This window comes from Vidua macroura, chromosome 6 (genome assembly GCF_024509145.1).
Source record: "Vidua macroura isolate BioBank_ID:100142 chromosome 6, ASM2450914v1, whole genome shotgun sequence".
Classification (NCBI taxonomy): Eukaryota; Metazoa; Chordata; class Aves; order Passeriformes; family Viduidae; genus Vidua; species Vidua macroura.
The window spans coordinates 31,670,465-31,686,769 of record NC_071576.1 but is presented as its reverse complement, the minus strand read 5'-3'; the positions used below and the strand labels follow the sequence as shown (position 1 = coordinate 31,686,769).

Here is a 16,305-nt window from a genome sequence, read left to right as displayed (position 1 = left end):
TGTCACTATTACTTTTATTATATTGTTTCTGTATATATTATTCATGGTTATATCATTGAGAAGATGTATGGAATTTCTGATTCTTTATGCACAGAAAGGAATGTAATCAGAGGTTCCATCTCTTCCAAGGTCAAAAGACACTGATATCTGAATTTTATTTTGTTAACTTGGCATAGCTCAGCACATGGAATAGCAAATTATGATTCTTCTCACCACCCAGCTGGAATACTTTCATTCAAATCCTCCAATAAAATTCTATCATTATCTAATTTTAGTTCAGTTAATAGAAATGCAGTCACCTATTCAATCTAGTGACATCATTAAAACCAAAAACATTTCTTAAAGCATCATTTCCATTTTCTTATCATGTTCAAGTAATTTTAGCAATATCTCTTTTAATGAAGTCCTGAACAATACATATAAACATTTGGTAATAATATCACAGCAAAGCCTGTTTGAGTAAATCCCTGCTAAAGTGCGCTACAAAAATGAAAAAATTACAAGGCAGATATTATGTAATTAGGTTTCAACTATTCAACAATAATTTCTGCAAAGCAGGTCACAATTCCTTCTACATTTTATCCTCTATTCATACAGCTCCTCTTCTAATTCCCAGTCTACTCCTTCAGAACCTATCTGGTTCTTTAAAAGGCTGAGAAAAGGAGGTTGTCTGCTGTAAAAGTAATCAAAAAACACCAGCAATTTTCCATCTTCTGTATGGGATTCCTTTACCTTAAATAAATTGAACTGTTTTATCAAGGGAATGGACTACTATAGTCCCACTGGTCACATGTCAACTCTAAAAAACCTGATACATATACAGAGGATTTGGAAGAGACATAGATTATGCAACGCGTCAGAAATGTGCAGAAACTGAAAGCTTAGTAAAGCTCCACTGGCCTGCCTCTCCCTTAGTGGTGGCTCTTCTCCATCCTTGGAACCTACCAGACAAAAACCTTGAGGGATTTAGGATCAGTAAAGGAGCCATTATATTTTACTTTTCTGCCTCTTCAAACTAAGCCTTCAAAGGCATGTGCAGTCTTTTGCTTTGTTTTCTTCTTTGGAAGAATACTCTAAAAGATTAACAGGCTGTTCCTGTGATTCACAAAACTTTCCCACAAGAGTTCTACAACCTGTGACTCCTGTAATTTAAATCTAGCACATCCACCTGCACTGAGCAATAAGCCAGTGAATATGAATAAACAGAACCTGTAATAATGCAATTTATGGTTTTACCTGCAGGACTGCATCAAGCCAGAGAGGCTTTGAAAAAATCCAGCATCCTTTTTCTCCTTCAGGTAGTCTAGCATTTTCTAAATTTTGTAGATTTTTGAAGGGAAAAATACAACATTAACAATATATACAATAAAGAATAACTAGCAATTAATTATTAATTAATATTTATAAGCTAAAATAAAATAGCAAAGGTAATAAGTACCCTTAATTAATGATATTGAAATATATGAATTCAAAAGTTCCTGAATTAGTTCCTTGAAATGCAAATCACTAGCAAAAAATAACATAATTGCTCTTGCACCAAAAATACACTGATATTTCTTCACTGTTAGGCTTAAAATTAAGTACATTAACTTAAACAACAGGACACTAAAATTCTCAAAATTTCTCAAGTCATTTATGCAAGCAAGACTCACAGTAGTTAGAAATGCATTACCTGTTGAACTATGGTGTTTCCACCATTTAGAATAGCAATACCAAGTTTCAGTGTTTCAACAACCATGGGTCCTGTATGACCTGTCAAAACAAGGATACAGTCCTTAAAACTTGCAGTTGTGAGCTCTTCAATCAGAAATGCAGTGTGGAAATTTTACTTAGTGCAGCTGTTACTGACATTTATTTTGCCTCATTAAGTGTTGTATAGAAGCTGTTTATGATATATGATATCATATCATATATATACCTATACATGATAGGTATAATGACATAACATACCTGTGTATACTTCAAAGATATCCCAGAGCATTACCTTTGCTTGCACTAATCATCTGAAGGACCATCTCAGCAGCTCCACGATCATGCAAGCGAGCTTGCTGATAGAGAGTTCTCTGCTTTTCCATTTCTTTCTCCTGGGTTTGGGAACAAAATGAGAATAGACTACAGATTGGAATGGATCCAGGAAAAATAGGAAGATGAGAAATCTAAAGTTGTTGAAGACCATCTGCCTTCAAAATCTATGGGTTGTTTGACTCCAAAGCTTCAAAACACCCCATCTTTCATTTATATGAATAACCTAGTAAACCAGCTCACTGTGTTCAACACACAATGTGGTATGCTATTTTTGCATTTGTTCTAGTGGACATATTTAAAGTACTTCCACATTAAATTATGAGAAAAATTTTATTTAAACTCTCACCTCAAATGTCTTTTCTTTTTCTTCGTCTCCCTCTTCTTCTTCCTGACAGCTCTTTTGATGTTAAAAACAGAAATCATACGGTCTTGCTTATTAAGAAACATGATGATTACTTTTGCTATAGTATTTCTACAAAAATTGCCGAATATTTTTTCCAGCAATTACTAAAGGTATTAAGAAGATTTTAAAAACCTTTAATTGTAAATATTTCTGTTTATCCACACTAAGAAGCTGATATTCCCTAATGTGTGGGTATTTCAGAGTATTCATCCAACTACATACACACCCTGTAGTTGCAGGCTATATAATCGTGTGCCATATCTCTAGATCCATGATATTTCTCTTCACAGTCATGCTCTTATCACGAGTTAGCTGTAATCAATATGTTGCAAAAGCTGACTTATCTTTGACAGACTTCAAGTATTAACCCAAAAATAATTACCCAAAGAATAAACATAACTAATGGGTTTAAACTGCTCATGAGTTAATCAGATGCAAATAGAAGTGTCAAGTGAAAGGAACAGGACTGCACCTACTGAAATTTTATAGTGTTTTTTAAACATAGGAAATTTCTCATTATATATATATATGTAAAACTCTGAACAGCATTTGCTTCATTAAAAATACAGAAGGTACTAGTATCAAGTAGCCCATGTAATAAAGAGGAAATTTTTGGGAAGCATCTAAAATGAATGGGAAGTACCTAAATGCAGTGAGGGATGGAGCTTGAAATTATGTACTTACTTTTGCCATCATGGCAGAATAGGCAATATATAGAGGATCATGTCCTAGATTGCTGTGAAGAGTAAAAAATATTTTAAATTATTTTATGATATAATAATATAAAGATTTCATATGCCTACTTGTTTTATTAAAGGGTATTTTATTAAAAGTAGTCTACTTGAAAAGCTATTAAACTAGAAAATTGTGTCATGAATGACTTCTCTTATCTAAATCCAAATCTCTAAGTTTTTACTCAGACAATTTTTTTAAAGGTATGTTTATGCATTCCCCTTAGTCATGTTGGGTCATCATTGGCTGTTGAAGGTGCAGAAAAGTAATATGGAAATATAAATTAGAATAATTATAACTGTCAGAGGGAAAGATTTTATTAGTCATACAGAAAAAGTATAAGTTCTAGAATACTCATAAAAAGCTAATCATTCTAATCAACAATCTAAAGTCAAAACAGAAACTGGCAATGAGATTCATAAACATCAGCAAAACCTTTTCTGACTTACTGAGTGAAATGTAATGAATACTAAAACCAAGAACACACATCTATTACCAGAAGAGACCAGGGCAAGGTACTCTGATTAAACCTGCAATTCCTGTATAATTTGTGTTTCCATGAGAAGTCATGCTTAATCATTTCTGCATTGGGTATTTACCAAGCTTTTAAAATGTCCAAAATAGTCAATATTTATCTCAATGTAAAGCTCTACTGAGTTTAAATACATGAAAACTCTAATGAAACAGAGGGGGAAAAGGTATTCACCATGTACAATAATGAACTACCCTTGTGTAAAATCACTTTGGTAATGTTGCTAAAAATTCAGTTACTGTGTGCTTTCAATCAATGGGCTTTTCCACACAGCTCTTTTACCTTCTCTCTGTAAGAGCACTGCGACTAAAATAGAGGATAATCTGATGAAGTGGGTCAGGATGGTTTTTCTCAGTCTCTTCTTCTTCCTCTTCATCTTTTTTTGGAGATGTCTGTCTCAAGATTTAGAATATAAAAGTTAAGCTTCATAAGTAAGAAAATAATCCAGTAATTAAGCTTAGGAAAGTATTTCAGTAATTTTATTCTATCCAATTTGTATTAACTGCCCATATTAATCTTATTCAGGAGTTTACAGCATAACCTGCAACATTATGGGCCTGTATGATTTAGAAGAGATAAGAGTATATGGTTTTTATGCATTATTTTTGTAACTTTTGAATTTTCTCATTTGCAAGGTATTGAGAATGAGACAGGGAAAATCTTGGGGAAGTCTTATTCAAGAGAAATCATGCATCTCCAGTTGACCTGAATTGAAAGGAAGTTCTAGCTCAATTATTTCGCAGTAGAATACTGGAATAACTTATAACAACATCATCAGATACATCCTATTCAGACTAGTATTAGCTACAATCTTTTCATATATAATTCCTAAGTAACCTTGGTTCAATTAATGCTCATTATTGTAAACAAACATTTTTTGGCAATTAAAAATATAGCATAGTAGAACTGGCCAAAGATCAGATTATTACCCTTACCTTACTTGTGTTATCACACCTTTGTACAGTTACTAGTTATTGTAGATTTATTGTAGTTACAGTAATTATTGTAATTACAGAAGTTCAATTTATTTATCTAGAAAATCTGAAAGAATTGCAGGCACTGCTTTGATTAATGGTCTCATTCTTTCCTTTATCAAGAAGCAACAAAGTCAAAGAAAGACTGACCATGTAATTATTCAGAGCATGTGAAGAATGGCAGGGGGTTTGGAACGAGATGATCTCTATGGTCCCTTCCAACCCAAACCATTCTATATCTCTACAATATCAGATATAAAGGGTCTTTAAAAAGCACAACATGACTGTTTCTGTAAACACTGAAGCACTTCCTGATGCATTTGTATGTGATCCATGAAGCTGTATATTAACTTTCATGGTGTTTAAAGACTGTAGAGATAAGCTCCTTGGAGGTATTTTTGACTAGCTAACTACATAGAGGGAAGAGAAAGAGCAGTAGGCATTCTGAATACCATTACCAAAATCCTGAAGTTTACCAATCACTTTTATCAAGTACACAGGTAAACTACATTTTTTGCTGAATATAGCTGCATATATTTATTTGTCCTTATGATACATCAAAAAGGAAAACAGCAAAATTAATTTGTATCAAAGCTGAAAATGTTAAAATTAATTATGCATTAAAAAATTTTAAAAGAGAAAAGGATCAATAGTGTCAAGCTTTAAAAAAACCCCAGTAAATAATATATACAAACATAGGAATTACCATAATGATAAAAATCATCTGACTGTTCATCTAATCCATTTCTCTTCCCAAGAATGAGTATCATGTAGCTCGCCTGAAGGCATAGATCGCCTTAATGCACTTCAGTGCGCATCAAAGGACAATGTCTTTTTGACCACAGCAGGAAATGACCTTATGCTCTGAAGCATAAGGATTACTATATTATAAGTTTATGCATACAGTACACAAAAATTAAATATAGTTTATAATAGATACATAGAATACACACTGAAGTGGGCATTGAAATATATGCCCAGTTATGTCAGTACTTACAGCCAAATCCTGAACTAGTTTCTCCTCAAATGAATATTCCTCTGTTTCTATCCAAAAGTTCTGATAGCCATTGAGGAAGAGGTTAATAGAACGGTGCCTGGGGGGGGGTTGTGAAAGTGAGATCAAGAGGGGTAACGGAACAGAGTATTACAGCTCAGATGGTTAATGGTTAGTAAGGATACATATTTGTACAATTCTGATCCTCTGATTGGTCAGTGAAACAAAATGCAAAACATAACTAACATTCAGTGACAAACCTGCAGGCACTTTAGAACATTCTTACTGGTTTTATACACATATGTATACATTACTTTTTATTTTGAAGGCTAAGAGAGGCCTAAAATACATTATACATGAAACTGCAGGACTGATACCTTAATGCAATCATGAGAAAAACACACACTTGAACAGACTGAGTGAGTGGGGTTTACATCTACAAGGTGTAAATCCAAATTACTAGATTTAGAACATCAAGACAGCAGACACTGGCCATCAACACCAAAATAACTATCAAGTGCTTTCCAGCATAGTATCTACAGACAATTATTGCCTTCTTCCACAGAAAGAAGCCTAACCTCAGCTTCTTGTCTTCCAGTTCCAAATCAGGGCAGTATTAGCATGTCCTCAAAGAAGTTGCATTAGAAATATATAAGACCTGCTCTATAAAATTACTCATTTTAGAAAACTCTAAGTCATATTAAATGCTACTGTATACTATTCAATAATTTAACTTTCCACAGAAAATACGACTCATGGCAATAAGACTACACATAATAATGGCAAAATAATTCCATCTTCACATATTTTGGGGGAAAATTTTTTTCTGAGCTGCACTACATGAGGTTAGAAAGGCTGTTCCATGCAGCCCTTTCATTTACTTTTAATAGTTGCCACCAAAAAAAGCTATAAAAATGCACTGCATATACACCAATAAATACCTTTTAAATACACTGTGCACACAAATTAGTATTTTATAGTGGAATAGCTGTTGAGTCAACACTTGCTGACACTGGTGCTGTTTTATTATCAAATTTCAAAAACTGACCAATCAGAATCCCCTCTGAAAATTGTACAAATTCATGTTTTTATGATAATATCAAATCATGGCTGGGAAGGAAGAAGTGGGCGCATAAGCAAGAGGCTCTCCACAAGTTACATTACCGTTAACTTGAGTATAAGCCTGTCATACTGAGTTTTTTCATGTACTTTTTCCAGCCAAACACGTTGAAAGGTGCTCAGGAAGAAATTGCTAATTTTGTGTCTGAAGAAAAGCATATAGGTTTTCATTGAAGAAAGGCACAAGTTAAATTCAATAAAGTAGTCAGAAAGAATGTATTGTAAACCGTGCTTGAAAAATTGCCATGTACAACTTTGCTGTATCTATGTGCATATACAGATGACAGACAATAAGACAAAAGTTTTTTCAAATTAATTTCCTTAAACATCAAACACAGACACATCTCAGAGAAAACACTTATCACATAGGATACTTTTTCAAAGCCATGTACATTCAATAAACACAGAACATGAAGAATTAGTACTTCCTAACTTAACTGATATTTAATTCTTTCAAAAATACAATTTTTTAAAAAAATTAGCTATTTGTTTTGTATCTACAGGGACTTTTCATCATAAAGAGTTCTTGGAATATTTGTGGTAGAAGTTAAAGTAATTTTTTGGTGATTTAACTAACGCCTTCATATCAATAGACATGTCTGTTTCTGAAATATCTTACTGAAATTCCTAAAAACTGATAGACATTAGAGTGAGTTTTGCAGAAAATTATCTTAAACTCTGAGATTAAAATTAAGCTGTACTGAAAGCCACCTCCATATCTGGAAAATTTTCAAAAAAGTAAGCTTATTATTTGCTGAAGATTTAGCTTTTCTAGGATAAATGAAAGGTTAATACCATAATATTTGTTTACTGCCCTTTAAATTAATTGATTCTAGCATCAAAGTAAGAACTAACACTCCCAATACAAAGCTGCAACTAAAATGAAGAAATAGACAAGATAGAGAGCTGCATTTTAAACTCTGGATCAAAGAGATTTAAATAGCTCTTAGAATAAATCATACCCCACTTGAAATAATCTCCCTGGGGTTCAGGCATGTCTGAGCAACAGTGTCAATTTAGATGATGGAGATTGTTATAATAGTGTGATAGCCTTATTTTCCTGTCAGGATCCTTTGATTTATCTAGGAAAAATTAAGTGTCTATAAGCTAGTGAACTTTAAAACTTTGGTTTGAACCTGTCAATTGAGCAATATACCTAGAAGTTTGCTCATGGCAGCAGGGTTGGAATAGATGACCTTTAAAGGTCTATTCCAACCTAAACTTTTCCACGACTTTAGGATTTTAAGTTTAAACTGTTTTCACTCTTGTCTGTTTTGAAATGCAGAGAACACAATTAATCGACAAAAATAGTTTTATGAGAGTTCATTTTTAGCAACTACAAAATGAAATATCTGGGTAGATTTGCCTCATATTCATATTCAAATCAGGAGTAAACTGCTCCACAAAATCTACCATAAAATTTGAGAAGAAAAAGTTCGAGAAAAGTTTTTAACACAAAAACATTTCTTTAAAAAATTACAGACAACGTAAATGTTCCATTTCAATATGGTATTAATCCATATTTTATTGAAAATTAAAAAATCAATAATTTAAAAAATCATAACCCACTTTGCCTCTTGGCAAGCGTTCTGTCAACCTCAAATATAAGAAATAAAAGTGGGTGCTTTGTAAGGCAAAAAAAGGATGAACTCTTTTAACATTTGTGTGGTCATGCATTTATTCTAAACATTTTAAGAATTTACAAATGCAGAATACAGTTGTGAGGAAAAAAATTGCTCACAAAAATGTTGTACTGAAATGGTATTTCTTCATACCACATCCTCTTGTTTTGCCAAACACGACTCTTGCAGATGGAAGGGTTGATACTGGCTGGTTTGTTATGTTGTATTTAATCCTTTCCATTTTTTGGTTCTTTAAAGATTGCCTGGTGGTAGCATAATAACTTGGAGAAGTTACTATAGTCTACAACTACTCATTTTTGTAAAGGAAGGTTGTGAAAGTTGTGTGCTTTTTATGGTATAAACTGTTTTTTTATTTGTCCTGTACAAACCTAATATTCTTCCAGTGTGTTAGTGGCACAGCTACAGACCTTTAGCTAAAGACCTTTACACCAAGTGTGTAAATTTGCTTTAATAAACACATTTAAGAATCCAACACAACCCTTCAGTTAAATACTTCGCCAAAAATCTTTTAATAATAATATTAAACACAAAAAGTGAAAAATTGCAGAAGGAGAGAAGCAAACCTAATTAAACATGTGGTTGACCTCTATCTGAATAAAACTCAGATTTTTTGAGAAGAAACAGAGTAAAGGAAGTTACTCCAGTGCCATATGATCTTATTATTCTGCTTAAAGCAGTAGATGGATGCAGGCACAGGATGCATTTTATCTTGGACTTTGTGGTATCTACATTCAACTGGAATAAGAAGCAGAGCAACATAGAAGTCTAAAATGCCATTCTGCAGTGCTTTCTGCAACAAACAGTTGCTTTAATTCATGTAGCATTCTGATGTAGTAGCTTAAGATTGGCCCAGACAAGCTACAGAGCATGAAGTGTTCATGCAAGAGGAGAGGAAGAGCCATACACAATTAAAAAGGAAAAAAAAACAACAAAAAAACCCACAGGAGAATAAAGAGTAAATAGAGCAACAAATCAGAGACAAAAAATGGACAGAAACAGCAACATCTTAATGATTTTCACAGATAAGTTGAGGAACTATACAGAATAACTAACAAAAATGAAGCATGTAATTCTTATGGTGTTTTCCCACTCAGGTTATTTGCCATGAGATGTCTATTTTGCTACTGTGAGGAATTAGCTGATGACTAATCAATTCTTGTCTCTTAAAATTACATACACCTAACAATCAGCAAACGTACAGATAAACACACAAGCAGTATTTGCACTCAGTAAACAATGCAAATAAATGTTGTGAAGAAATAAACCTTTCAGCCACTTACCTTGGCAGGTTGTATAATGGGGCCATTCTGAAACATGCAACAACAGCCCTTTTGCGTTGTTTTGACAGGAGTTTGTGCCAAACAGCTTTTTTGGATCTCAGTGGTTGTTCAACCTGTGGGAAAATATCTTCTAGTATGTGCAATGGAAACTTTTCAACTTCCGTCGAAAAATTTTCTATACAGCTAGTGGTAAGCTAGTTAGCAAAGTAGAAAATGTTAGCAATGCTCTGCATCGTCTGAAAAAACATATTCTTTTGGGGTTTTATTTTTTTAATTAATTAGAAAAATACTGGGGACCTTCTATATAGAAATCTCTCAGTTTATACTGAGAGAATATAGTCAAGAATATTCAAGATGCTAGAATACCTCATGTGTGGGACTACTTGGTAAATTTCAAAAATTGTTATTTTGTCTGTTTCTAACAATGCATATTCAGTTTTCATGTGAACATATTTCTGTGCTATACCATTTGTGAATGGAATGGATTAACTTTATGTAGGAAGAGCACAAATGCCTTTATTTAAATTGCATCAACTGGATGAACAGGCAAGCAACTCGAAAGTTGCTACAGCATCCCATGAGACAGAAATAAGAGACAGGCTAAACTCAGTATATTAAAAATTAGTGCACAAGCAAACACCTCTTCCTAAAATCGTATGGTTTTCAGCTACAGCATGGAGAAAATTTGTGTGCTATACTTCATATGGCTGTTCATGCATTTTTGCAGAAATATATCCTGAGTTTTCTGAGGAGCTAAATGGAGACACTTCAACAATTATATTGAAAACTTTCATATATACACATCTGTACGTGCATGGGTACTTGCATGCATGCATGTATAAAACCCTAAGCTTTATCTGGACACTATAATGATGACAGTCACTATACCTGAAATAATCTCTGCAAGGAAAAAATCTGTTTTTCAAAAATAAATACAGTATAGACATTTGGCTTTTTACCTGCTCCAGATGATACAGAGCAGCTGATATCCTCTGCACACGTTCCACATTTTTCTCAGGGTCAGTTGGTCCATCACTCTTTAAAATGTCTTTGTACAGATTTAGCTGCCATTTCACAGCTGGATCATCAGACTGAAACCCAACATGTTTTATTTGTAAGCTGCTGAATGAAGGCACTGAATTTGACAAACACCAATTCTCTTCCCATAGTGTAATAAAGAAGCTTATAAATACTCCTAATTTCTGTCCCCTTTCAGACCAAATTAATATCTGCTAGCTGCTCAAAAAATGGCATTGATTCTATATAATTGGGAATTGAACTCAATTCTTAAGCAAGGTACTGTATTTTTATGTCATGAAACCAAATAAAGTACCTTGCAATTTATTTATTCCTCTTAACTCCATTAAAAATAAGGAAGCAGCTTTAGTATTGGGATTGAGTTTAATTTGTCAAGCCTTTGTACTGAGAATGTAAAGCTCTTTTTTGGAGTCTGGAAAAGACAGCTGGAATTTCAGTAGGTGAAGAGTTATAGCCAAAGTTTTTGGGATTTTCTTTTTTTTTCCCTTGCAAGACAGAAATAGGAAAACCACATTAAACTACTTTTTGTGTTCATTTTAATGTATGCAAGCACAAATTTATAGCAAATAGACAGTCAAATTCCATGACAGAAAAGTAAGTTACTCTTACTGTGTTCAAACACTGTAGGCAATGATCTGAATTATTTTTAATTTACAGATTGATGAGGACCCCATATTGGTATTACCTTTGACAGTGTATTCAGCATATGAATTGTAGGAATATAAATGTCCTTGCAAAACTCACAAGTGCTAAAATGACACAACCTTTTTGTGTCTTATTATAGCCCCTTTAAAATGTATATATTTTTAGAAATACCTAATTTAATCATTAGTGAAAGTTAGATTCAAGTAGAAAAGCTGAAGTAATAGAGTTTCAATTTTATTTTCTTCTTGGATCAAGTTGATTCTAAGAAATTAGAACTTTAAGACTACGAGTATCTCAATTCTTCACGCTTGTCCCATTCTACAGATCTTCTGGAAACTTCAATATACCAAAGAGAGCTACAAATCAGACATTTATTGCAATGAAATATCAGGAAGAAAAATTTTTAAATTGAAACCTTTCTAATAGCTTTTTAGATTATCTTTTTAATGTATCGCAATAAAAAAAAAAGGGTTGCACCTTCTGTGTTTTGGAAGTGCACATTGGTATCTATAAGACAGATTTTTTAATATTACCTTTTCCTGCAAGTGTAAGTTGTTGCGCAGGTGTTCTTTGACTTCCTCATCTGTGTCCCTCTGTAAAATGGCAGAAGTATTTTTCAATTCAGATTATGATTGATTTCACAAGAACTTTAACAACATAGAACAGCTTATATTTCAGTATTGAAACTGAAATTGAACAGCTTATATTTCAGTATTGAAATACAGAATTTATTTCAGTATCTTTTGCTTTCAAAGAATGTAAGATACCAGAAGGGGCAAAGGCTTTCTTTAACCATAAAACAAGGATTAAACTTTGAAGGGAATTAAAGCTAACTAATTGTAGTTCAGTATTTGGTGCAAAAGAACATGAATATATAAAACTGCACATGGTATACAAATGGAAAATAACAGGGAAAGTGTGCACCTCTATATACACATTGTTTTAGAAAAAGCACAATAATTAGCAGCTATAGTTGCTTACAGTACATACAGATATTTCATAATATTGACTGCTTAGATTTCTATGCTTCAAAATTCATTCTAGAAAGTTCTGCTTATTTGTGCATTAAAAACTATTAAAAGCATGCACTTACGTGGCTGTATCTAGTCTTAGCCAAGGAGATGAGCTCTTGGTCTCCAGGAGTGCACATATTCAAACCAATAGGAAGCATCTTTTTAAGTGCAGCCACAATCAAGGATGTTTGTATGGAGTACAAATCCCCTCTACGTTTTGATTTCTTCCTCTCTTGATCTTGTCCTCCAGACTATAAGTTAAAAAAAATTTAAAAAGGGGGAAAAGAAAAGAACAAAAGAAAAATTACTATAATTTTCTGATCACACACTTCTCCAACACGCTCTTCCCCTTGTGGTCGAAGGAAGCTACATTCCTGATGTAGTACAAATAATTCAAAATGCTACACTAGAGGAAGGCTTGGTCAGGAAATGTAAAGGAATTCTTTTGGTGTGCACCAGTGCAGAAAATGCAGTGACAGTAATGTTGTAATCGGAGTCACACACTTTTGTGTGCATTCGTACATATGATTTTGACAATACTTTCTGGATCTTACCTTTCAAAGCAGAAACAACCCTAAAATTAAAAGCTGAATCATTCTCAGGGGACACTATTATTTGTCCAATGTTATAGAGACAAATTCAGGATGTTTACATTTTTGTAAGAGATTTATAAAAAAATAGTTATCCAGGGTCTGAATGAATGAATATTGCCTGACTTGTCTCATCTGAAAACCAGTATTATTTAAAAGGCTTTGATTCAATGTAAAAAAGTGCCAATGAATTAGTGCCTCTGGGAAACTGCTGCCCTTTGGCTTTGGATAATATTAATAAATTTGGGACAAAAAATTTAAAATTTTGTATCTCAGGATATCATCAGTAATATGAAAAGTAAAACAAAATAGACAGAAGTAAACAGCACAACAGAATAACATCTATCCTATCTTCTTATGACAGACATGTACAACATATTTCACATCCAACTTTTCCTTTGTGAGACAGAGAACCAAAATCTTTCAGACAGACCCATATATTTAATGAACACACAGTAAACAGCAACAACATCAAACAGCCCAGTTCTGAATTCTGTACCCAGATTAAACTCCTACTATACTCAAAGGGAGTTTTGCTTAAGATAAGATTTCAGGACTAGGCCTCCAGGCTTGTACAACAGTACAAAATTACAAATGCTTTCGTTTAACCCTCTACATCCTTTTCCTTCTATCAATTAGGATATTGACAAATAAACAAACTACTGTTCTTATAATAGATTGTGTAGTTCCACATAAGGATACAGCAGAATCCATTGCAATTCATTATTTCCCAATTAATGCCTTACTATTATCACAGTAATCACTGGAAGAAAAAAGGCAGCTGTACGTATTCTATTTGATGATAAAATTTGCCAAATTCTGTCTTTTAGATGGGGAATCTCTATGTACATAGCTGGTATTAAGTATTTTGCATGTGTGAGGGAACACGCAATGGATGTGGCTTCCTTTCTTAAGGAACTAACAATTGCAAGAGAGTACTTTGCCTCAAAGCTTTGCTTTTCAAAGTGCCTTAGAAATAGTGATGCAATGGCTTTAATAATGACATTATTTGTACTCTACGTTGACAGCAGACAAACAAATCCCACAATGTATCACTGTACTCCAGTGGCGTCACTATGCATCTTAAATAAGAAATAACAAAATATGTAATAGATATATTTTTAAAAGAAAAAAAAAGGAATGGGAGAGATACTGGTTTCTGCATCTTTTACGCCAGTGGACATTTTGCATATTCAATTTTCGTTATGTTCATATGAAATAAATAAAATTGTGAACCTTAAAACTGGAGAATTTTCAAAACATGAAATGAAGATCCATTCTGCCTTTGCCATAAATACTGCTGTCTGTGAATTCACTTCTTCAGCTGCTAAATGTATAAGTAGAGTCACAGACTGGAACCTAAATGACAATGGAATTTTGTCTCTTTCAGTTCTAATATGCACCTATGCACACACAATACCTGCACTACATATGTAAAGAGCATTAAATCAGATATATTTTGCCTAAATAATTAACTGTGCTAAAAGGACCTAAACAGGAGGAATGGTATAATTGGGTTGCCTAAAAGCATGTAATAGTCTTACTTCTCTAAGGATTTAAACAGTCAAATGGATATTTCTGAAAAAAATCTGTATACCACAAATCAATTACAGATTCTTTAGTAGACTAATAATAACTAAATACACAATGACAAGGAAGAAATAGTTTATTTACACTTTAAAATCAGCTAAAACTGGTTAAGATTATAGAAATGATAGTTTTTGTATTTCCATCCCTCTTTGAGCTTTGGTTCTCTGAAATTACTGTGAGGGCAGTCATTAACTCCTACTCAGTATACCTGGAGAAATTTGACAATAGCAAAGCATGAAATCAGGTTATTAGTTTAACAGAGCTTCTCCCTTTTTAACTCATGTCTCCAGTTTAATTGATTAAAAGCTCTTCACAGCATCATGTGTGCTTCTCAGCACACAGGGTAAATAAAGGGAAAGATGAAAGGATTTATGCTCCATTTTGCTGCTTATTCTACTTCACCCATGAAGAATGCACCATAGGTCAGAAAGTACCCATCTATTTTTAGAAATTTATATTAAAAAAAAGGAATATGAATGATGGGAAGGAAAGTGACCTATAGTTCACTGGAGGAAATCTTCAAATACTTTAAGTACATAAAAGAAGTAAGGGTTATTCTAAATCTTTGTCATGCCTCACACCTTTAGTAAAGACCATTTTACTTTTGGAAAAAGATAGGATTTGAACTGTATATCTTATTTAAACTTATTGGATTTAATACAATCTTCTTTTCACCTGCAGATGGGGTAGAGGTTATAGCACATTTTTCCCAAATATTCTTCTTGAATAAGCCAAATACATCTTTCTAATGACTCTACTTAGGCATTTCTTTTACAATGTCTACTTCACTATTTTAGCAAAAAAAAAACCAGAATGCAGAAGGACAGCAGAGGCAGAATGTATATCTAAAACAGTTTTAAAAAGATAGCTTTAGTACAGTTTCACATTGAGCAATATTTAGGAGTGCCAAAGTGAATTTCATCTGCTCTGGTCAAAGACCGCCACTTTAGCTGGGACAAAATTTGTAGTAGGTGGAACGTGGTGCTTCACTTTGTGACGCCACTGCTATGATCAATGGAAAGAGAGCTTGGAGCCTGATCATCTCTAAATCTAAAACAAAGACACATCATGCACTTTGACCTGTACCTTTACTTGCATGGCCTGTATGAAAGAAAAATAAAGGGGAAAAAAAAGCATAAGTAAAAGAGATGAAAGGATGATAATTTTACAAGTTACTTATAAACTTACTCAGCTTTATGAGGACAGTAAAAATATATTAAGCTCATAGCTAAAATAATAGACTGTAAATGCACAACCAAATGAGATCTTAGTGAAATTAGCTTAATCTTTATTGAATGATTGAACTTCTGAATTTCTGTTGCTGTTCTACCACACGCTTCCATTTGTTGCTTGCACATATAAGGACATCCAGTAAGTTAACCTATCAATACATTGATTACTGCATCTCTTCCCAATTTTGTTAAAAGAAGAAAGGTGTCTGGAACTCTGGATAATCCACTAATGAAAAATATTCACATTTTCACAAAAATAACTTTTTCTACCTCTTCCCCTCCTAATTATATTTGAGAAAAAACTTTGATTAAAAATCAAACTATCAGTGGCAAGGTCTAGCACTTAATTTACAGATCTATATTCCCATTGCATAGCTAATTACTCTTTTGAAGACAGTATGAAAGAAAACTTTAGCTTGCATCTCTCAGCAGTACCCATTTTGAGAAGAATATTATAAATTCAGCCGTAACTCTCATACATACAGAGGATTTTTC

General features: G+C 33.2%; 1 protein-coding gene across 1 annotated transcript in view; it reads right to left on the bottom strand.

Annotated features, from left to right (window-relative positions):
- Nucleotides 1-16,305, bottom strand: part of RYR3 (ryanodine receptor 3) — a 197,651-nt gene that overhangs the window by 26,520 nt on the left and 154,826 nt on the right. Inside the window, exons 71-81 of the mRNA XM_053979767.1 lie at nt 12,479-12,649; nt 11,919-11,978; nt 10,662-10,793; nt 9,703-9,815; nt 5,667-5,760; nt 3,975-4,084; nt 3,113-3,164; nt 2,365-2,422; nt 1,985-2,098; nt 1,673-1,752; nt 1,237-1,313 (exon numbers count right to left, since the gene is read on the bottom strand). Coding sequence (XP_053835742.1) covers nt 1,237-1,313; nt 1,673-1,752; nt 1,985-2,098; nt 2,365-2,422; nt 3,113-3,164; nt 3,975-4,084; nt 5,667-5,760; nt 9,703-9,815; nt 10,662-10,793; nt 11,919-11,978; nt 12,479-12,649 — 1,061 coding nt within the window. The remainder of the gene's footprint in view (nt 1-1,236; nt 1,314-1,672; nt 1,753-1,984; nt 2,099-2,364; nt 2,423-3,112; nt 3,165-3,974; nt 4,085-5,666; nt 5,761-9,702; nt 9,816-10,661; nt 10,794-11,918; nt 11,979-12,478; nt 12,650-16,305) is intronic.